The sequence below is a fragment of the Rhinopithecus bieti genome, unplaced genomic scaffold (assembly GCF_001698545.2).
Source record: "Rhinopithecus bieti isolate Rb0 unplaced genomic scaffold, ASM169854v2 scaffold_46389, whole genome shotgun sequence".
Lineage (NCBI taxonomy): Eukaryota > Metazoa > Chordata > Mammalia > Primates > Cercopithecidae > Rhinopithecus > Rhinopithecus bieti.
In genome coordinates this window covers 249,734-273,925 of record NW_016818836.1, presented here as the reverse complement: position 1 = coordinate 273,925, position 24,192 = coordinate 249,734, and the positions used below count along the sequence as shown (strand labels likewise).

The window sequence follows — 24,192 nt, the reverse complement described above, 5'->3', positions numbered from 1 at the left end:
AGCCAATATCGGGGGAGAGAGATGCTACCTCCAAGATTTTAACAATTGTAAAGGTCATTAGAAACCAGTAATATGACTATTTAAAAAATAACTAATGCTAAAATAAAATGGTAAGGATGAAAACAATGTCCAGGTTAGAGGAAGAGAGAATTTCACTTTACTCCACAACAATCACCGTCTGTGTTCTTCAAACTATATAATGCTGCAACCTTTGTAATGAGTAAATATATAGTAATCACTATGCAAGTGAAAGAGAGGTGATGTCAAAATTTTCTGAGGAAAGATTTCTACAAATGCCTAGAGTTCACTACCGACCTTTCTTTCCTCTAGTGGTTCCTGTTACCCATCACGAGTACTGAAGTTTGATACGTACACAATTAGTTCAGGGGCTCAACCATTTTAATTTGTAAGGAATTTCAGGGTACATAAAACATCTGCAAGTTGTTTAAACCCAACTTCACATAGAGGAATTAAACACATAGAAGAATGCAGCAGGAAAGGAGAGATGTGAAAGATACTAGACATTTGATAGAATCTGGATTTGTTCCAAAATCAAATTAACTGCTTTTTGAATGCTTAATGCTTATTCGTTCCACTCCCTACTTCCCTCCTGGGGGATAACAACAACAGTAACAACTCTTTCCTCTTCCTTACTTTCTCTGTCAAAGATAACTTCACCCAGGATCAAGGCCTTACTTAGAATTGCCTCTGCCCCCACTCTCTTCCTTCTCTCTGCTCTTCCCAGCTATCATAAATTCCTTTGATTCCACCTTTAGAATATCTCTCATATTCTTCCCTTCCTTTCTGTTAGCTCTGCTACTCTTTTGGTGCAGCCCAATAATCTCTTGCCTGCAACAGCTTCCTAACAATATCCCCATGTTGAGTCTCTTTTTCTTCCCCTATTGACTGCAGAATTAAATCCAAATGTCCAAATAAGGCATATTATGATTTAGCATCATTCCACCTTTAGCACTGTCTTTCACTACCTTTATGCATGTCTTGTTTTAGCTAAAGCAGAAGTGCCTTTTCTAATGCTCTTCTGTCCTCCAGAATACCCTTTCTTTACTCATTTTTTTTTTTTCTAAATTTTACCCATCTCTTTAAGGGTTCATTCAAAATCCATTCTTCTCCACAAACCCCTCACCAAGAACACATTATACCTTATGTCTTACAGCACTTTACACATTTTTGTCTTGCATCATAGTTCTTTGCCTATCAGTTTTTACAAAATTATGAAGTCCTCAATATTAACAATTGTCTTGTTCACTTATTCCCAATGTGTGGAACAGCTATGTGTATGTAAGGGAAAGGGTATGAGATAAACCAAAATTTAATATCTGCCTTTATCAAATAGCACATGTGGCAACATATTTTAATTCCTTTAAATCCCAATATCCAGAGCTTTATGAGAAATTCTTGCAGAAGTAAAAAACTGAAATAATCTATTGTTTGGCATACAGTAGGCATTCAATAAGGTTCATCTCTTTTTTCCTGTGCTTTCCCACAGTACTCACCAGAGTACCTTGAAGACAAACTCAATAGTGATAAAGTTTGGTAAAGTCCAAAAGCATGGCAAACTTGAACTAAATAATGTTATAGGAATTGAAAAATGAAAGAATAGCTTTGAAAATATTATAAAGCTAGAACAGACATGACTCAGGAGAAAAATGGCTGAGATTTTGAGCTTCAGAATATTTTGCTATTTAACAGATAAAAAATGAGAGCATAGTTGGCAAAGGAGTTAAAGGTAACCCCAAGTTTCTTACCTCAGCTTACAACATTGTCTTTTAGAAATGCCTGGTTGGTATTAAGAGTTGAACCAGGAAGGAAATTATTGTTCTATTTTCAGATATCTTGAGCTTCTAAATAACTACTCAGTAAACTTTCATGTATACTGATTTGGTCATCACCGAAAGATAGTATTTACCTGTTCCTATTAAAGATTTATTTTTGTAGAGCTGGAGGTCTCAATGTGTTGCCTAGGCTGGTCTCAAACTCCTGGCCTCAAGCAATCCTCCCAACTCAGCCTCCCAAAGTGTTGGTACTACAGGTACGAAGCACTATGCCAAACCAAGATTTTTAATGGAAAAGTCACCATCACATCACCATGTCAGTTTTTGTACATTAATTCTGAATCAAAGGAAGTTCTGAAAACCTTTTATTAACCTGTTTACCTTGCTGACCTTAGAGTCAAATGTAAGTAAGTCCTTTATTTTAAAACAATTAAGAAATAATTTAGATATTATATATAATAGTTTTTTTTTTTCTTTTTTTTTTTTTTTTTTTTTTTTTTTTTTTTTTGTGAGGCAGTCTCACTTTGTCGCCCAGGCTGGAACGCAGTGGCGCAATCTTGGCTCACTGCAACTTCCACCTCCTGGGTTCAAGAGATTCTCATACTTCAGCCTCCCAAATAGCTGGGATTACATGCATGTGCCAACATGCCCAGCTAATTTTTTGTATTTTTAGTAGAGACAGGGTTTTGCCATGTTGGCCAGGCTGGTCTCAAACTCCCGGGCTCAAGTGATCTGCCCGCCTCTGCCTCCCAAAGTGCTGGGATTACAGGCATGAGCCATGACACCCAGCCTGAGATACATTTTTAATTCTCTTCAAGTCCTCTCTAAAATGTTTCTGATTTATAATTATCTTGAGCACATAATATTTTTAAGCAAATCTTTTAATCCATACATTGGCATTAATATTAAGATTTAGTTTGAAGATACCCAGTATAACTTAAATATTTATGGAGTTTTTAAAAGTAGAGAGTCATATATGTTTTTTGCACAAATTAATATAGAGATGTACAAAGAGCAATATGTTAAATGTTTGCCCCTACTCATTTTCTGACCCAATTTCCCATTTCCCAAACCCCATTAAATTTAGCATATATCTTTTCAGATGTTTTTCTGTGGATACTGAGTTAACACACAAGATCAGACTGTCAAATCAGACTCATCAGGTTTACTAATTATTTCAAGGATATAGGCAGTCAAAAGACTCAACCGAAGCATAGTGTCTAATACATGAAAGATGGCTCCTCAGACCATGTGATATGGTTAGGCTTTGTGTCCCCACCCAAATCTCATACTGAATTGTAATCCCCATAATTCCCACATGTCAAGAAGAGACCAGGTGGAGGTAATTGAATTGGGGGCAGTTTCCCCCATGTTGTTATCATGATAGTGAGTTCTCCCGAGATCTGATGGTTTTATAAGGGGCTTTTCCCGCTTCACTCAGCACTTCTCCTTCCTACCACCTTGAAAGGAAAGTGGCTTGCTTCCCCTTCACCTTCCACCATGACTGTAAGTTTCCTAAGGCCTCCCCAGCCATGCAAAACTGTGAGTCAATTAAACCTCTTTCCTTTATAAATTACCCAGTCTTTGGTATGTCTTTGTAACATGTAAGAACAGACCAATACACCATGTTTTCCCACTTTGGACATGTATCTCTGGCCCAGAATAAATAGGTAAGGTTTCTAAGTAAGATTCACAAGATCACCTCACACAGTGGGGTGTTTAAATTGTGACTCATCTCCATGTTATACCCTAGAGAGTTGTATACCTTATGTGGCATTCTTCAGAGAGAGATGCCTCATAGATTCTGGGTTTATTTACTACAGGTAATCTTTAGCCAGGGACATCTTGCTAAGAGCATTTTAGTGGTAAGATCTCTTCCTCCAAGCAAGTATCATTAGGCTCTTTACTTGAGGTCCGGTTGTCAATCATCCTTCTCTTTTTCCCTCTTCTCCAGGAAAGGAAGTGAATGGATTGGAGGCCAAATGCATTATTCCTTCCTTACAGTAAATACATAATGTATATATTTAAGTTGGGGTTGTATATTTTGGGTTGTTTACACTAAAATTGGATTTTATGATTGAACAATTGATTGATAGAGTTCTATACATTGTTTTTCCCATTAATACATCATGGGCATTTCTCCATGACATTACATATGATTCTAACTCATCCATTTAAACTACCAGGTAGAAAGTACAATTTTGATGTTATATGATTGGCACCCTATGTATAAACTGGTAAACTTCTATAAAATAAATGTTAGCTGTTAGGAACTTTAGATTTGAAGTACAGACCCCAAGTGTAAATGTAGTAATTTGGCATAGATTATTTATTAAGTGAGAAACACTTTTAGCAAAAGTTGTAGAAGCTAATATGTGAATATGACTGTAGCTTTGAAGGGCTTGTCTGAGCTCTATTTAGTGAAATTTGTGTGGTTGTATTTGTACCAGCCGTTGAAGAAGGTTGTCTACCACAGGTTAAGATAGTTTGTTGGCCGGGCTCAGTGGCTTATGCCCGTAATCCCAGAACTTTGGGAGGCCAAGGTAGGTTAGATCACCTGAGCTCAGGAGTTGGAGACCAGCCTGGGCAACATGGTGAAACCCCATCTCTACAAAAAATAAAAAAAATTAGCCAGGCACAGTGGCATGCACCTGTACTCCCAGCTACTCAGGAAGCTGAGACAGGAGAATCATGCTGTGGCCTGGGTGACAGCCAGATCCTGTTTCAAAAAAAAAAAAAAGATGGTTTGTGGTTCCCCCATGTGATTCTCAGATGACATTGGTGATGTATCTGAAATCATTAGCTATCTTAAAATTGACTGCATTTCTTGAGATTGTTAGCTTTAAAACATAAAATGCCAAAACTGGATTTCTTAGCCCAGACTTTCAATACTGGTGCCCCAGTAACTTTTCCTTCAGAATAGTATTTTGTAGACTAAAAAATATGTTAGCATATTAAATATTAGAGTCTTACAAAATATTCATATTAAAATTTTATCCTAATGAGCAAAATTTATTACTGTAGCCTTGCAAGCACTCAGAAAATTAAGATTTGAGATGGTATATGAAATATAGTAGTTGAAAATTAAAAATATTACCTTAACTATTTAATATAATCTTCTGTCTTACCTCTCTTTTATTGATAGATACCACAATGAATGAACAAAGACTGAACTTTTACAGATACCTTTTATAAAAGATGTCTGTGGAGTAGTGTTACAGTTCAAATAACAAAGGATTTTGCATTATGAGGTAGGTCGAAAATAGAAGGAATATGTCCTAATGTCACTTTTTAAATGTAGTGGGTAAACTTCATATATGTCATCTTATTTAATCCATACAAGAAAAGTATTGTCCTTTTGATGACTGACTCAGAGAAGGGAAATAACTTCCTGACTTACATTTGGGGAATTAGGATTTAAACTCAGATCTTTCTAACTCTGAAGCTCATTTTCTTTTCTTCTCTCCATTCTGTCTTCTACCTTATGCAGAAAGCCACTGTATCAGTTCTTGTGGTAAATGTAAGGAAGATATTATGAAGCTTGAGCAGGAAAAATAAGTCAAGAGATATTGTAGATCCCCAGATTCTTCCTTTACAGTAATCAAAGGTTATAACACAATATGCAGCAGTCTTACCCTTGACTTTGCCTTGTTTTCAAGGCACAGGATTTTAGAATGCTAGCATTGGAAGGTAAAATGTCTAATGATCGTACTTCCTTAGTTTATAGAAGAAGAAACTGAGATCCGGAGGAGTGGTGATTATTTTTAGCTAGTCATGGGCATGACTAAGCCAATAAATGATTCCCTGTCCAGTGTTCTTTCCTTTTATATGATATAGCTACTCACTTGTATCATCTTTGCTGTATAATAGTATCCTGGAGAAAGAATAGTCTTTTGTATACTACATTACAATAGTCTTTTCCCATTCTGCTCTTCTCACACTCTGAGACTTGGATGAGCTACTCTAGAGCTCGTTTCTATCTCTGAAGCTCATTTTCCTTCTTTCTTTCTTCTTAAATAAACAAATGTTATTTATTTTTCCTAGATCTCTTTAATCTGTGGTATCTGGGATACCAAAAGTAGTAGATACATTTACTGAAATGAAACATAGGCCTGCTGTGCTTTTTTCGAGAACTCATCTAGTTTTCCCTGTTGATAATCATGTCAGAAACTGCATTTTATTTCATATGTGGTGGTTGAGATTAAAGTACCATAATTACAGTCATGTCTTAGCCTTGGATTGGGAGAACTTGGATTCAAGCCTTGACTCCACCATTAATTGCTGAGCAAATCACTTTGACCTCTCTAAGTATGTTTCTTCAACCTGAAAAATGGAAGTGGCAATCTCTGTCTTGCCCTAATTCTTAATCTACTATATTCTAGTCTAGTATATTTTAGGCTCAGTCTTCAGAGCCCAGAGGTCTAAGAAATAGTCAAAGGGCTCTGTGATAACTTGAGTTTTGTTGAAATTTTAAAAATAACTTTCAAAGGATTATAAAGTAATATTCAATGTAGAAAAATACAGAAAATACACATCATTCATAATTGTGTTCTGAAAATGTTAGTGTCCTTTTCCCTACATTTACATTTTAGTTACTCTTACATGGTTGGCTTTAAATATATTCAGAGATTATTTTCTGTTATGGCTTGAACCCATAACAGTTTACTCCTTGCCTCATTTAAAAGTGTGGAGTTAGGCAGTACAAGGCCGTTAGGACAGTTCCATGATCATCAGAGAGGACCTAGACATTTTCTGTCTTTTTATTCTAAGGCCCTGACTTACTTCCTCATGTTCTTTGATGACTGTTTCATTTCTAACCATGTCATCCTCATTTCAGCAGCAGAAGGGAGGATCCCTCCTAGAATCCTACACAGCACTTAAGCTTTCTTCTTATTGACCAGAATTTATTCACATGACTACATGTTGCTTTAACAATGGCCAGAACATGTTAGTCTTTTAGCTAGACACATTTCCTAAGGTTTGTTACTAAGGAAGAAGTAAAAAATATATTGGGAGACAACTGGTAGTCTCTGTCACAAACAGAAACATAAAACTTTATGTTAGAAATAATTCTAATCATAGGATTGTCTACGGAAGCTCATACTTTGATTTGAAAGTAAGCGAAACTCTGTTCATAAACTTTTAGTTCAGACCAAATATATTAAAACTCTTAAGTGCTATTTTTCAATTTATAGTTCTTTGGGGTATATACCTAGGGTAGAATAAATTTGGAGTAATTTCTTCTTAAATAAACAAATGTTATTTATTTTTCCAGGGTATAAAAAAATGCTCAAAAAATTAGGGCTTTACAAGCACAGAGAGACAAATACCATATGATCTCACTTGTACATGGACTCTAAAAACTTAAGGAAGTAGAGAGTAGAGTGGTGGTTATCAGAGGCTGGGTGGTAGGGTGAGGGAGGGGACAGAGAAAGGAAAGACATTTGTCAAGGGGTACAAAGTTACAGTTAGATAGGAGAATAAGTTCTGGTGTTCTGTTGCACAAGAAGGTGACTATAGTTCATGTATATTCAAAATGTATTTATTATTTCAATATTTTTTAAAGTAGCTGTAAGAGATTAAGTGTTCACATTGCAAAGAAGTGATAAACATTTGAAGTAATGGCTGTGCTAATTCACCAAATTTGATCATTCCACATTATATACAGGTACTGAACTATCATATTGTATTTCATAAATATATACAATTATTGCTTGTCAATTAAAAATAAAACTATATAAAATATTGTTATAAAATAAAGTATGTTTAAACATTTTAAAAGTTAGGCTTTATTTTCAGATTTATAAGAAGCAAATTAATAAAATGAAGATGAATTTTGTGAATTTTCAGATGATTGGTCTATGCTGATGTAATTATAAACTTTGAATTATTTAATCTTTGTAACAAGATTGTGTTTGGTTTCAGATGAATGAGAGTGGAGAATTGGACAAAATTGATTTTAATTTCTGAATCATGGTTTTAGCTCACCAGTTACTGTATAGTCTCATTCTTTGAAAGTTCATGCTGAAAAACTGAGTGAATATGATCAGATTTCTCCACCAAATTCTCAGCCTGATAAGGGTAAGTAAGGTTCTATTCACCTCGTTGTTCATCTCTGTGCCATCTGTGGTCCTTTGGAACTGGCTTCTTTCACATAGCATAATGTCTTCAAGCTTCATTCGTGTTGTACCATATATCAGTACTTCATTCCTTTTTACTGCTGAATAATATATGAATATACCGCATTTTGTTTATCCATTTATCAGTTGATGGGCATTGGGTTGATTATTTCTACTTTTTAGTTATGATGAATAGTGCTGTTGTGAACATTTGTGTACAACTTCTTGCATGGACATAGGTTTTCATTCTTTTGGCTGTATATGGGTGGAATTGCTAAGTGGAATTGATGAAACTGCTGCTAAGTTATTTTCCAAAGTAGGTGCACCATTTTACATTTCCACAAACAATGGATGAAGTTTCCAATTTTTCCACATTCTTGCTAACACTTTCTATTCTCTTTTTTTGACTATAGCCCTCCTAGTAGATGTAAAGTAAAATCTTTTATTACCAAAATTTTCAAACATACTCAAAAATAGAGAAAATTGTATAATGAACCCTCATGTATCCATCATCCAGTTTCAACAATTATCAACATCTTTTAAATCTCATTAGTGACTTTTTCTTTTTTTGAGAGAGTCTCTCTCTGTCACCCAGGCTGGAGTGCAGTGGCACGATCTCGGCTCACTGCAACCTCCACCTCCTGGGTTCAAGCAATTCTCCTGCCTCAGGCTCCTGAGTAGCTGGGACTACAGTCATGTGCCACCACACCTGGCTAATTTTTTGTATTTTTAGTAGAGATGGGGGTTTCAGCATGTTGGCCAGGCTGGTCTCAAACTCCTGACCTCAGGTGATCTGCCTGCGTCAGCCTCCCAAAGTGCTGGGATTACAGGCCTGAGCCACTGCGCCCGGCCATTAGTCACTTTTTAAAAACAGCATTATTGAGGCATAGTTAGCATGCAGTAAACTGTATGTATTTAAGGTATACAATTTGGTAGGTTTTGGCAGATGTATATAGCCATGAAATGATCACCACAATCAAGATAATGGACATATCCATCATCCCCCAAAAAACACCCCTTTAGAATCTTTTCCTCCCACCTCTCCCCAAGCAACCACTGTTAGAGTTTCCATTTTCTAGAGTTTTATGTAAATGGAATCATATCGTATGTACTCTTTTGTCAGCCTTCTATTACTTTTTATTTATTTATTTATTTTTAGAAATGGGTTCTCCCTGTGTTGGCCAGGTTGGTCTTGAACTTCTGTACTCAAGCAATTCTGCCACTTCAGCCTCTCAAAGTGCTGGGATTACAGGCATGAGCCACTATGCCTAGTGTGTCACTATTTTGAATAGTAAAAAAGAATTATAATTATTTTCATTATTTTGAGATTCACTCACATAATGTGTATCAATATAGTTTATTCCTTTTTATGACTGATAGTATTTCATTGTATCGTTATACCACTGTTTGATTTAATCCATTCCCCTGTTGATTGACATTTGAGTTTCTTTTCTTTCAGGGGCTATCACAAATAAAACTATATGAACATTCATGTGCAGGTCTTTGTATAGGCACACAGTCATGTGTCAATTAACGACCAGGATATATTCTGAGAAATGTGTCATGATTTTCTCATTGTGCAAACATCATAGAGTGATGGTATAACTTACTACACACCTAGGCTATATGATATAGCCGATTGCTCCTAGGCTACAAATCTGTACAGCATGTTACTATACCGAGTACTGTAGGCAATTGTAACACAACAGTAAGTGTTTGTGTATCTAAACCTATCTAAACAAAAGAAACAGTAAAAAGATATGAAAGATTAGAAAAAGTAGTACACCGATATGGGGCATTTACCATGAATGGAGGAGCTTGCAGGACTGCAAGTTGTTCTGAGTCAGTGAGTGGTGAGTTGATGGGAAGGCCTAAGATACTACTGTACACTGCTGTAGACTATAAATACTGTACACTTAGGCTACACTAAATTATTTATTTATTTATTTATTTAGAGACAAAGTCTCGCTCTGTCACCCAGGCTACAGTGCAGTGGCGCGATCTCGGCTCACTGTACCCTCTGCCTCCCAGGTTCAAGCAATTCTCCTGCCTCAGCCTCCCAAGTAGCTGGGATTACAGGCCCACACCACACCCAGCTAATTTTTGTATTATTACTAGAGATGGTGTTTCACCATGTTGGCCAGGCTGGTCTCCAACTCCTAACCTGAGGTGATCTGCCTACTTCAGCCTCCCAAAGTGCTGGGATTACAGGCGTGAGCCACCACACCCAGCCCACTAAATTTATTTTTTAAATATTTTTGTTTTAGTAATAAATTAACCCTAGCTTACTGTAATTTTTTCACTTTATAAACTTTTAATTTTTTTTAACTTTTTGACTCTTTTGTAATCACACTTAGATTAAAACACATTGTCCAGTGGCACAAAAATATTTTATTTCTTTATATCTTTATCTTGGCCTTTTCCTATTTTTAAATTTTTAATTTTTTAATTTTTTTGAGATGGAGTCTCGCTCTGTTGCCCAGGCTGGAGTGCAGAGGCACGATCTCGGCTCACTGCAACCTCTGCCTCCTAGAGTCAGGCGATTCTCCAGCCTCAGCCTCCCCAGCAGCTGGGATTACAGGCATGTGCCACCATGCCCCGCTAATTTTTGTATTTTTAGTAGAGTCGGGGGTTTCACGATATTGACCAGACTGGTCTCGAACTCCTGACTTCAAGTGATCCACCCACCTGGCCTCCCAAAGTTCTGGGATTACAGGCATGGGCCACCACACCTGGCCCTTTTTTTTTTTTTTTTTTCACTTGGTAAACTTTTTTATGAAAAGCTAAGACACAAACACACACATTGGCCTAAGCCTACACAGGGGTCAGGATCATCATCACTGTCTTCTACCTCCACATCTTGTGCCACTGGAGGGTCTTCAGGGGCAGTAACATGCATGGAGCTGTCATCTCCTATGGTGCCATTTTCTGGAATACCCTCGGAAGGACCTACCTGAGGCTGTTTTACAGTTAACTTTTTTTCAATAAGGAGAAAGAATATACTCTAAAATAACAATTTAAAATATAGTATAGTAAATAAACCATAAACTAGTAATATAGTTATCAAATCTTATGTACTGTACATAGTATATGCTATACTTTTATATGGCAGTATAGTAGATTTGTTTATACCAGCATCACTACAAACACATGAATAATGCATTGTGCATTATTCACATTATTGTGAATTTCTCAGCTCCACTATAATTTTAAGGGACCACCATCATATATTCATTTAGTCCATTGTTGACCAAAACATTGTTATGCAGTGCATAACTGTATCTCCTTTTCCTTTAAGTAAATACCTAGAAATAGAATAACTGCATTCATATAGTAAATGTATGTTTAACTTCTTAAGAAATTGCCAAACTGTTTTTCAAGTGGTTGTACCATTTTACATTCCTATCAACAATGTATGAGAGTTCCAGATCCTTATCAGCACTGGTATTGTTAGTCTTTTTCATTTTAGTCATTCTAGTAAGTGCATAGTGGTATCTCATTGTGGTTTTAATTCATATTTACTTGCTGATCAGTGCTTTTAAACATCTATTCATGTGCTTATTGGCTATTTGCATATATTCTTTTCTGAAGTATAGGTTAAAATAGTTTGCCCATATTTAAGCAAGTATTTGTTACATTATTTTTTATTATTTTCTAGTCAGAATTTTATACTATTTAAGTTGAACAGGAACTATGTTTTCTAACTTGACAAACTAGGCTTCATTTAGATTTTCTTTTAACCTCAAATTTCCAAATTTGAAAACTGGCTGATCATTAGCCTCAGAAAATTAGGAGGGAGTATATCCCATGGAGAATTGAACATTTCTTCCCTTTAGCAGAAACAAGCCTTGTTTCTGAGAGCTGAAGAAGAGTTCAGTTCTACATGGGATATATGCCCTCCTAATTTTTTGAGATAAACTGTATTACCAAAAATATAAAGGGCAGGTGGCCACAGTGGCTCCCACCTGTAATCCCAGCACTTTGGGAGGCCGAGGCAGGCAGATCACCTGAGGTCAAGAGTTGGAGACCAGCCTGGCCAACATGGTGAAACCCCATCTCTACTAAAATACAAAATTAGCCAGGCATGGTGGTGTGCACCTGTAGTCCCAGCTACTCAGGAGGCTGAGGCAAGAGAATCACTTGAACCCCAGAGGTGGAGGTTGCAGTGAGACGAGATCGTGCCATTGAACTCCAGCCAGGGCGATAGGGCAAGACTCCATCTCAAAATATATATAGATATAGATATAGATATAGATAGATAGATAGATAGATAGATAGATAGATATAGACACACACACACACATATATATTTGGCATTATAATTTTATAGTAAGTATATTTTCTGCTGTATTTGTATTTATTCAGGATTTGAGGTGAGGAAAGTAAAGAATCAGGAACAGTCCTGCCCCTCCCCCCAAAAAAGAATCCAGCAAACAAAAACGGTGTATCTACTGTAAGTTTCTTCTGAAACTTTTATCCACATCAGCCCTATCCCCTTTCAGTTTTCACCCTGTTTCTTCCCTTATGCCTCTCACCAGTACTTTAAGAGAGAACAAACCAGAAGACATTCTAGAATGCTTTTTTCACCAATGAGAAGTAGTGGAATGAAATCCAAGCTTACACAGAAGATACAGAACTCTGTTCCTTCATCTTCCCTCATACCTGATACCTAAAAGTAGTTTTCATCGTATAACTGAATTTCCAATTTTCAGCATTCCCAGTCCCTTTTATAAACATCTTTTTATTGTTAAGTCTTAACAGTACTCTCGTCAGGTGAGTATGTTTATTTTATCTTGAGTAAACTGAAGATTTTAAAAATAAAATTCTATATCTGTGGTTCTTTTACTTGTCTTAGAAACCTAATATATAGGAAACCAATTCATGAGAACTTCAGAAATTATTTGAACATTAATACCAAGACACCCACTGTGGTTGTGTGGTTCCTATCCACACATCCCTACTTGTCTCACATTTTGTCCCTATGACAGCAACATGTGTATCAGTTCCCTTCTGCCCTTTTCCTCTCACTTCTGAGAAGGGTAAAGTTACTGGTACATGACCTAGGAGGTATCTGACCATCCTGATGCTACCCTTTGGCATATAATGTCAAGATACTCAACTTTTATGCTAAACTAGGTTGTAATTTGTTTGAGCTGCTTTGTTTTTCAAAGCTCTCATCAAGAGCAAAGGAGGCCAGGTGCAGTGGCTCATGCCTGTAATCCTAGCAGTTTGGGAGGCTGAGGTGGGTGGATCGCTTGAGGCCAGGACTTTGAGACCAGCCTGGTCAACATGGTGAAACCTTGTGTCTACTAAAAATACAAAAATTAGCTGGACGTGGTGGCAAGCGCCTGTAATCCCAGCTACTTGGGAGTCTGAGGCAGGAGAATCGCTTGAACCCAAGAGGCGGAGGTTGCAGTGACCCAAGAGCACCCCCACTGCACTCCAGTCTGGGCGACAGAGCGAGACTCCATCTCGGAAAAAAAAAAAAAAAAAAGCAAAGGAAATGCTCAGGACAAGATAATCTGGTAAGAATTTTCTCCCTTTTTTGCAGAAAATTCCATTTTGTCAACCTAATGAAGCATTCAAAGAAGACATATGACTCTTTTCAAGATGAACTTGAAGATTATATTAAAGTACAGAAAGCCAGAGGCTTAGAGCCAAAGACTTGTTTCAGAAAGATGAGAGGGGACTATTTGGAAACCTGTGGGTACAAAGGAGAGGTTAATTCCAGACCCACATATAGAATGTTTGACCAGAGACTCCCATCTGAAACCATCCAGACCTACCCAAGATCATGCAATATTTCACAAACAGTGGAAAATCGGTTGCCCCAGTGGTTACCAGCCCATGACAGCAGATTGAGACTAGACTCTCTGAGCTACTGTCAGTTCACCAGGGACTGTTTCTCAGAAAAACCAGTACCCCTGAACTTTAATCAGCAAGAATATATTTGTGGCTCACATGGTGTAGAATCTAGAGTTTACAAGCACTTCTCCTCAGATAACAGTATCAGTACTCATCAAGCCAGTCACAAACAGATACATCAGAAGAGGAAAAGGTGCCCAGAGGAAGGCAGAGAAAAATCAGAGGAGGAGCGGTCCAAGCATAAGAGAAAAAAAAGTTGTGAGGAAACTGATTTAGACAAACACAAGAGCATCCAAAGAAAGAAGACAGAGGTGGAAATAGAAACCGTACATGTCAGTACAGGAAAGCTTAAGAATCGAAAGGAGAAAAAAAGCCGAGATGTAGTCTCTAAGAAAGAGGAACGTAAGCGTACAAAAAAGAAAAAGGAACAAGGCCAAGAAAGGACAGAGGAGGAAATGCTTTGGGACCAATCTATTCTTGGATTTTGAAGATTTCAAAGTTGGTTCTTCCAAAATTAAGTTGAAAAAATAGGTGAGAGCTTGGTTTTATGATGTCCATGTTCATACCACTTTTCTTATGTGAATAGGTTAACTTCTAACAAAGGCCAAGTGAACAGAAAGTGTTTAGCATGCTTGCTGTCCAACACAGAAATTACTTCTCCTCATTTTCTAAAAGCATTATTACATTTTTTTGACATATAGTGTAATTTCCTTTAATGAAAGTGACTCTGCTTTTATTCATCAAATTGCTTTGATGGTGGAATTATTTTCTCTTGGGAGGTTATTTATTTTAAATTGGAGGATTAATGGACTTTGCACAATCTGTTTCTTGATTGGGTTTGTTACAGTTTTGAGTTGGGTATTTTATGTTCATTGGTTTTTCTCTATGAAGCAATTTTTTTCTCCTTTATTAGATCTAACTTGCAGTGTATTTTCTAGGCTGGAAAGTGGAAAATGAAATACATTATAATCTTAGGTTACATAAAGTTTCTAAAGTTTCAAATAATCTTGATACAAAATCAGTTTATATTCTGGAAATATTTATAATAAAGTATTCTAATTTCTACATGTTGTGTGTCAGTCTGTTCCTATTTAACAATGATTTTTCTCTTGGGAGGAGGAGAGAATAACTTGGCAGTTCATACTTAAGAGGCAAGATCTTTTGGGTAGGTCACACTTTAAAGTTGTAAAAAATTCCTTATCTATTATACCTTGCTTACTCACATGTGAACCTGGTTTTTAAGGTGGAAATCTATGACTGACTGTTACAGGACCCCACCACTTACCCAAAGTTAGCTTTTGGGTCAGGGGTTTCCTCACTATAGTGTCTTCACTGGTCGCCAGAACGATGTTACAGGAAAGAGGTCCGAATCTAGACCCCAAGAGAGGGTTCTTGGATCTCACACAAGAAAGAATTCAAGGCAAGCCCATAGAATAAAGTGAAAGCAAGTTTATCAGGAAAGTAAAGGAATAGAAGAATGGCTGTTCCACAGAGCAGCCCAGAGGGCTGCTGGTTGCCCATTTTTATGGTTATTTCTTGATACGCATCCCCCTTTTAGGCCATATAGGGTAACTTCTGACGTTGCCATGGCATTTGTAAACTGGCATGGCACTCGTGGGAGTTTAGCAGTGAGGACGACCAGTGGTCACTCTCGGTGGCCATCTTGGTTTTGGTGGGTTTTGTCTGGCTTCTTTTCTGCAACCTGTTTTATCAGCAAGGTTTTTATGATCTGTATTTTGTGCTGACCTCCTATGTCATCCTGTGGCTTAGAGTGCCTTAACCATCTGGGAATACAGCCCAGTAGGTTTCAGCCTCATTTTGCCCAGCTGCTATTCAAGATGGAGTTACTCTAGTTTACATGCCTCTGACATGCCCACAATTTTTTCAAATAGTTAAAACTGAAGAGAGAAGAGTTTATCGGAAATAAAATGCCATTAAATTATCTTGTCCTAATCAGTGTTTTCATTCTAATAATCCCCTTTTTTGTGATATGCATCTAAAGTATTTAAGCATCACTGTTTTGTTGTAGAAAGACTGATGGCCTGAGAATCTGAATCCCAGGAGTCTAGTCTCAGCTATGCCATGAAGTTGTTATGTGACTTTGGGGAAGTCAATTAGTTCATCTTCCTCATTATCAAATGTGACTGGAAAGACTGGCCTCTAAAAATGCCTTGGATAACAAGGAGACTGTGAAATGAAAATTCCCAAGCCCCACTTAAAAAAAGAAAGAAAAAAATTCTCTTTGTATTCTACAATGTTGTGCTTACATGTCTATTATAATATTAACATTAAAGTTGTTTTGCTAAAATTATTTTTACCATGGTAGGGAGATGGAAATTCACAAACAAAAGTTAACTGCCCTTCCCATTTTGTATTCTAAAATGCAACTTTTAGTCTGAAAAGATAAACACTGGATAAAATCATTATTACTTAAACTTTTATTAGCATGCCTATACTCTCTTCCCATCTGTTATTTTTTTAATCATCTGTGATTTTTAATTGTGTGTGTCACCTTGACTGGGCTAAGGGATGTCTGAGTATCTGGTAAACATTGTTTTTGGGTGTGTCTGTGAAGGTGTTTCCAGAAGAGATTAATAACATTTGAATTGGTGAATTAGTAAAGCAAATGGCCTTCCCAATGTGATCATCCAATCTGTTGAGGCCCCAAACAGAACAAAAAGGAGGAAAAAGGGCAAATCTGCCTACTCTTTTTTTGCTGAGACATCCATCTTCTCCTTTCCTTGGACATTGGTGCTCCTGGTTCTCAGGGTTTCACATTCAACTAGAACTTACACCCTAACCTAATCCCACCCTAACCCCCAAGTTCCCAGGCCTTCACACTGACTGAATTAAACCACAGGCTTTCCTAGTTATGCATCTTAGAGATGGCAGATTGCAGGTCTTCTCAGCCTCCATAATCATTTAACATGAGCCAGTTCCCATAATACATTTCAAACACACAGGCCAGGCACGGTGGCTCATGCCTGTAATGCCAGCACTTTGAGAGGCCATCAGAGGTCAGGAGTTTGAGACCAGCCTGGCCAACATGGTGAAACCTTGTCTCTACTAAAAATACAAAATTAGCCAGGTGTGGTGGCGAGCGCCTATAATGCCAGCTACTCGGGAGGATGAAGCAGGAGAGTCGCTTGAACCTGGGAGGCGGAGGTTGCAGTGAGCCAAGATCATGCCATTGCATTCCAGCCTGGGAAAAAAGAGTAAAACTCCATCTCAAAAAAAAAAAAAAAAAAAATCATCTTAGACTGGAGCCTAGAAGGGGAAGAGGCGACCATTAGAACCCAACATGAATTGTTATAGGAGTTATTAAGAAATTATTTTAGGCAGCTAGAGAGGAAAAGGGGGTCCTTGGGAAGTTTTTGTTTCTTTTAAAGCAGTTCCAGAAACGTCTTATCTAGCAGGAAAGCCCCTGCTCTTAGAGCAGGGCTGCCAAGCTTTGCTATGCAAATCCCAGCCATTAGAAACTGGGTCCACCCAAACATGGCGATTCCCTCAGCCTTCTCCCTTGTCCCAACATACCCCCGTGTGTAGAACGGCAAGACACCCTGTATTTGCATGTTAAAAGGCTAGGATGGGAGGGCCAGTTTTTTCATGGGCTACGTGAATGACATACCTGTCAAACCAATCCCCTGGGCCCTATGGAAACCAGACACCGCCTCCTCCAGCATCCCAATATAAGCAGCCACTTTTCTGTGGCACACAGGGTTTTCTCTTTGTTTGAATCCCCCCTCCCTTTATCTCTGTACAGGGGAGCTGTTTTCTTCTTTCCTTCTTTCTAGCCTATTAAACTTTTTGCTTCTTAAAACCAATCCATGTGTGTCCATGTCAATCCTGTCAGCGCGAGACCAAAGACCCTGGTGTTCCTCCAGTCATCACAGCTGTATCAAAATCACCAAGAACAGAAAAATTAGACATTCCCGTTCCTTGATGACTTAATCCTAACAATAAGGAAATACACTTGGTGATATATTTCTCTATAGGTAAGGAATATAACTTTTTTTTTTTTTTTTGGTTTGGACAAAATGATAATATAGGCTAAAAAACTATATTATTAGGTAGATTTATAACTGACTATGTGACTAGTCTTAGAGTGACTGAGTAGATCCCCAAATTAACTGTTCTTCCACGGCATTGACAGAGTAAGATTATTTTGTGCTGTTTTACTGCCTCTGTTTTTAACATGTCTGGTCTACTGGTCAAAAGAGAACCAAAGTAGAGCACAAGTAGGCTGTGAATTATCAGTCCTAAAAGATACCTTCTTCTCTGAAAACCCCAAGATAGTATAGTCTTTATTAACAGGTATTACAAACAAGGTCAGCTGAATTATCAGCATTTTTAGAGCTGACAAAATTCTTTTTCACAGGTTATTTTGAGTCTAATGCTTGGGGGAAATTCAAAACTACCATTGACCCTTGAACAACATGGCCTTGAATTGCACATGTCCACTTATACGCAGATTTTCTTCTGCCTCTGCCACACTTAAGACAGCAAGACCAAGGCAAGGCGTGGTGGCTCACACCTGTAATCTCAGCACTTTGGGAGTTCAAGGCCGACGGATCACCTGAGGTCGGGAGTTCGAGACCAGCCTGATCAACATGGAGAAACCCCGTCTCTACTGAAAATACAAAATTAGCGGGGCATGGTGACACATGTAATTCCAGCTACTCGGGAGGCTGAGGCAGGAGAATCATTTGAACCCAGGAGGCAGAGGTTGCAGTGAGCCGAGATCACGCCATTGCACTCCAGCCTGGGCAACTAGAGCTAAACTCCATCTCAAAAAAAAAAAAAAAAAAAAAAAAAGACAGCAAGACCAACCCCTCCTCTTCTCCTCCTGAGCCTTCTCAACTAATGTTGAGGATGAAGATCTTGATGATGATCCACTTCTACTTAATAGTAAATCTATGTTCTCTTCCTTATGATTTTTAGTAACATTTTGTTCTCTAGCTTACTTTATTGTAAGAATACAGCATGCACTAGATGTAACATGCAAAATAGGTGTTAATCCACTGTTTATGATATGGTAAGTCTTCCAGTCAACAGCAGGCCATTAGTAAAGTTTTGGGAGAGTCACAAGTTATACTCGGATTTTCTACTGCACAGGGTTCAGAGCCTCTAACCCCCACATTGTTCAGGAGCCAACTACCTAAGAATATTCAGTAAGATACCCAAGTACTGTGATTTCTTCAAAACGGTTTCAAAATAGATGCCATGGTTCAGTAGTTAGCGCACACAACTGAACTACACAGTATAGCAGGCAGATCCTTTTTCCAATTTTTAAATTAAAACCATAAAAATTGAGCAAGGGCACACTACAAGTATGTGATAATGACAGTCTTGAGGAAGTAACTATGACTTGCATGATAGTTTTTAAAAATTTAGGACACCCAGGTACAATGATTCACACCTGTGATAAAAGAAAAACTTCAGGCCAGGCGCAGTGGCTCACGCCTGTAATCCCAGCACTTTGGGAGGCCAAGGCGGGCAGATCATGAGGTCAGGAGATGGAGACCATCCTGGCTACACGGTGAAACCCCGTCTCTACTAAAAATACAAAAAAATTAGCCGACCGTGGTGGTGGGCGCCTGTAGTCCCAGCTACTGGGGAGGCTGAGGCAGGAGAATGGCATGAGCCCAGGAGGCAGAGCTTGCAGTGAGCCGAGATCGTGCCATTGCACTCCCGTCTGGGCAACAGAGCAAGACTCCATCTCAAAAATAAAAGGAAGGAAGGAAGGAGGGAGGGAGGAAGGAAGGAAGGACTTCAGCCAAATTAAATTTAAAGGAGTTTAATTGAGCAATAAACAGTTCAAGAATTGGGTAGCCGTCCCAGCCAGAGTAGGCTCGGACACCAGCGCAGTCACGTGGTGGAAGGTTTATGGACAGAAAATGGAAATGAGGTACAGAGACAGGTGAATTTGGCTACAGCTTGGCATTTGCCTTATCTGAACATGGTTTGAACAGTTGGCTACATTTGGCCAAAACTCAGTGATTGGCACAAGTGTAGTCTGTTACTCCACTTGTCACGATATACAGACAAACCTTTAGGCCACACTGACATATGTGAGGAGGCAGCTTTAGGCTAAACTTGATTTAACACCTGTATTCCAACACTTCGGGAGGCCAAGGCGGGAGGATCACTTGAGCCTAGGAGTTAAAGATCAGCCCAAGCAACACAGTGAGACCTTGTCTCTGCGAAAATAAATTAGCCAGGCATGGTGGCATGTACCTGTAGTCCCAGCTACTGAGGAGACTGAAGCCAGAGGATCATTTGAGCCCAGGAGTTGAAGGTTGTAGTGAGCTACAAGAGCACCACTGCACTCCCTCCTGGGCAACACAGCAAGACCGTATCTCAAAAAGAAAAAAATCATGACATAAGCAATTATGTGGAAATAAGGTCATGCCTGTCAAAGTAATCAGCTGAAAGTAGTTGCCTCTGAGGTGCAGGAAAGGGGGAAAGTGGAGATAAGGGAACTATTGCTCTTTAAAAAAAAAAAAAAAAAGACATAAAACTAACACTTCAGGTCAGGCAAAGTGGCTCATACCTGTAATCCCAGCACTTTGGGAGGCTAAGGCAGATGGATCACCTGAGGTCAGGGGTTCCAGACCAGCCTGACTAACATGGTGAAACCCTGTCTCTACTAAAAATACAAAAATTAGCTAGGCATGGTGGCAGGTGCCTGTAATCCCAGCTACTCAGGAGGTTGAGGCAGGAGAATTGCTTGAACCCGGGAGGCAGAGGTTGCAGTGAGCTGAGATTGCACCATTGCACTCCAACCTGGGTGACAGAGCGAGACTCTGTCTCAAAAACAACAACAAACTAACAGTTCATTACCTCTGAATGGAGTGACATTAAACAATGTTTTAATAAATAAAACAATACTTCAAACTATGGGCACACAAAACCTTGATAAAATAAAACAAATTTAAAATCTATTATTAATAGGACAGCATTTTAAGAGACTTTAAAGGAGTTTTTTTTAAGTCTTTTAAAAATAACCTCAAATTTATAGAAGTCTTAGAATTAAAGTACAAAGAACTTTTATTTTACTAAATGACTTGAAAGTTCCTGACCTGACTCCTTATAACCCCTAAATACTGTGTGTCTTCTTAAAATTGTAATATAGCTAGCAAAATCAGAAAATCAACATTAATATATTTCTACCATCCAACCAACAGTTCCTATTCAAGTTTTGCCAAGTCAGGATTCAGTTCAGAATCATCACTGCACTTATTTCTCATGTCTCTTTCATCTTCAGTCTGGAACAGTTCTTCAGTCTTTCCTTAACTTTCATGACTTTTACACTTCTATTACAGGCCAATTATTTTGTAGAATTTTCCTTAATTTGAATTTGTTGCTTTAGGATTAGATTCCAATTATGTATTATTGGCAGGAACATCATAGAAGTGATGCTGTGTTCTTCATGCTAGACTATCAGGAGGCACATGCTTGCAATTTGTCCTATTACTGATGATGTTCGTTTTGGTTACTTAAGGTGACACCTGCCAGATTTTTCCCTGTGAAGTGACGTCCTTTTGTAACTAATGAATATTTTGTGAAGAGCTGCTTCGAAATTACATAAATATCTGTTGATTTGAAAATACAACAAAATTATACTATGAACTGAATAATACATCTAAATTAATTTGCATTTTATCAGTGACAACCAGATCCATATACATTTGCAAAACAGTTGCAGGTGTGTGTGTGCAACAGGTTGTTGGCTTAGGCAATGTGTGGAATGTTCTGGATTCCTAGACCCCGGGCAGTAGTTTTGAACTTTGAAGTAAGACAAACTTAGTTTTGATTTCCAGTTGTACACTTAGAAGCTATGGATGGTAGATTCTTTGTTGGGGAAAATGGCAGCAATTCTCACTCCCTGTGTCCACCCCTTTGGTTGTCCCCTTCCATACTGGCTGGCCATGCCCTTGTGACCTGCTTTGGCCAATGGGAGAATAGCAAATATGACATAAGTGAGACATGGAAAGTTCTTGTGTTGCTGCCCTTATGCTGCTTTTGGAACTCAACCCCTATGTTCAAGCTCTCCTGGATAATGAGACTTGTGGTCGCATCCCCAACACCCAGCTGACGATGAGCTCTTCCTGTCCCTAAAATATGAGACCCCTTGGCCATCCAGCCCCCATCCAGTTGTTGAAAAACAAGTATTACCTGTTTGAAATCATAAACAGTTGGGTGGTTTATGACACAGCAAAAACTAACTTACTTACAACATGACCTCGTGAGTTTCTTAATTTCTCTGAGTCTCAGCTTTCTCATCTATAGGATGGAGATAAGGCAATCACCCTTGCTATTCTGAGGATTAAATGAGAAAATATATGGGAAGTGCTTGGTATAGCACAAATACTCAACACATATGGTAATTTTTTAAAAACCCTCTATATTAGTCCCTTTTAATTAAAATTTTAATTAAAACAAAAGAAAAACAAAACAAAAACCTCTGCTGGCCAGACTAGGGGCAGCCCTCAGGCTAGATGCACTGATTTAGTACTTTTAATAGTGGTAGGAGACAGACAAACCCCTAGGCAGATAGCAGCATGTCCCCAGTGAAACCCAACTTTCAAACCAAAGGCAGTTTAAAAGTCTGAAAGCTAAGCTACAAGTCGTGGATAAATCCATGGACTGAACTGAGAACCCCTCTTCCTGTTGGTGCACTTTCCTCTGACTGATCCCAACCTTTCACTTACTTTACATATCTCTACCCTTCCCTAATTGGTTTTCCACACTGTCATGCCACCTTCGAATGGTGCCTTTATTTTAGCCTTTTTTGCATACTCATAAACCAATCAGCATGCAGTCCCCACTTCTGAACCCATAAAAACCCCAGACTCAGCCACACTGAGAGAGAGACCACCCGACTTCAGGTCAGGGACCACCTTTCGCATCCCCTCTCCGCTGAGAGCTGTTTCATCGCTTCATAAAAGTTTTCTCTGCCCTTTTCACCCTTCCATTGTCAGCAAAGGGTACGAAGAAGACAGTAACACCATAGCCCTCCACACCTCCTCTACTGTCTGCGACCAGTAGCAGCCACTTGCCATGAGAAGCAGTGCAGGCAGCCAGCCAGGGAGCCTCCAGCAGGAGCAGACAACAGGACTGAAGAGTTGTTAACACACCCCCCCCCATTCGTTGTTAACATGCCTCTGTTTGTCAGGCTGCTGACCGTGGGACTAAAAGAACTGTTAGCATGGCTGTAACACCCCCTCTGAGGCTTCAGAGTCAGCGCTTTACTGTTTGGGCGCCACCAAGTTCACTTCACCTGGATGTCAGAGTTCACCCTGGGAGTCGCTTCCAACAGGCCTGATCCAGCTGCAAGCCCCAAAGGGCACTTGGAGTGGCTGGCAAGATGAGGCACTCACTTGCTCACACACCCCCTCCTACTGGGGTTGAGCATGCAGTCTTGGTGGCTGCAGGATCCCCACCAGAGTGCAAGCCCAAGTGGGAAGGGCACCTCCTGCCTGGGGCACAGCTAGGCATGGGCAGGAGGATCGAAGACCAGAAGTCTGCAGTTGGAAAAGTGTCCGAGAAAAATCCTGCATCACTTTGGAAGCAGTCTTCCTATCCAAGAATGCCAGACGGCAAACATCTGAAAGATCTGGAAGGATGAGGCAGCAGAGACCAAGATGTGACTGTGCACTGCCCCTGTGAGAGGCAAACGAACCAGAGCAATTCCATCTTGAATAGGGGCTAGGTATAGTAAGGCTGAGACCTGCAGGGCTGCATTCCCACTAGCTTAGGCATTCTAAATCAGTATGAGATAGAAAGTCCACACAAGACACAGGTCACAAAGACCTTGCTGATAAAACAGGATGCAGTAAAGAAGCCAGCCAAAACCAAGAGGGTGACGAAGGTGACCTCTGGTCATCCTCACTGCTCACTATATGGTAATTATAATGCATTCCCATGCTAAATGACACTCCTGCCAGTGCCATGACAGTTTACAAATGCCATGGCAACATCAGGAAGTTACCCTATAGGGTCTAAAAAGGGCAGGAACCCTCAGTTCCAGGATTACCCACCCCTTTCCCAGAAAACCCATGAATAATCCACCCTTTGTTTAGCAGAGGATCAAGAAATAACTGTAAATATAGTCAGTCAAGCAGCTCATGCTGCTGCTCTGCCTATGGAGCAAGCATTCTTTTATTTCTTTACTTTCTTAATAAACTTGCTTTCACTTTATGGACTTGCCCCAAATTCCTTCTTTCAAAAGATCCAAGAACCCTCTCTTGGGGTCTGGATAGGGTCCCTTTTCCAGTAACACCCCCATCACAGCCCTGATCACTAAGGGACCCTCTAGGCTCTTCCCTGCCCTCCCCAGACTGTCCCTCCCCAGACTGTCCCCCTTAAACATGCTGGATGCAGGAGTGCATCAGTGACTCAGCTGGTGCCTC

At 39.1% G+C, this 24,192-nt stretch overlaps 1 protein-coding gene across 2 annotated transcripts in view; it reads left to right on the top strand.

Moving 5' to 3' along the window:
- Positions 1-14,842, top strand: part of LOC108518886 (lysine-rich coiled-coil protein 1) — a 28,836-nt gene extending 13,994 nt beyond the window's left edge. Inside the window, exons 2-4 of one of the 2 annotated variants that reach the window (XM_017857587.1) lie at positions 4,939-5,044; positions 7,719-7,874; positions 13,464-14,842. In XM_017857587.1, coding sequence (XP_017713076.1) covers positions 13,486-14,265 — 780 coding nt within the window. In that variant the 5' untranslated portion in view covers positions 4,939-5,044; positions 7,719-7,874; positions 13,464-13,485 and the 3' untranslated portion in view covers positions 14,266-14,842. The remainder of the gene's footprint in view (positions 1-4,938; positions 5,045-7,718; positions 7,875-13,463) is intronic. The other variant, XM_017857588.1, reaches the window with a different exon arrangement.
- The last annotated feature ends 9,350 nt before the right edge of the window (positions 14,843-24,192 follow it).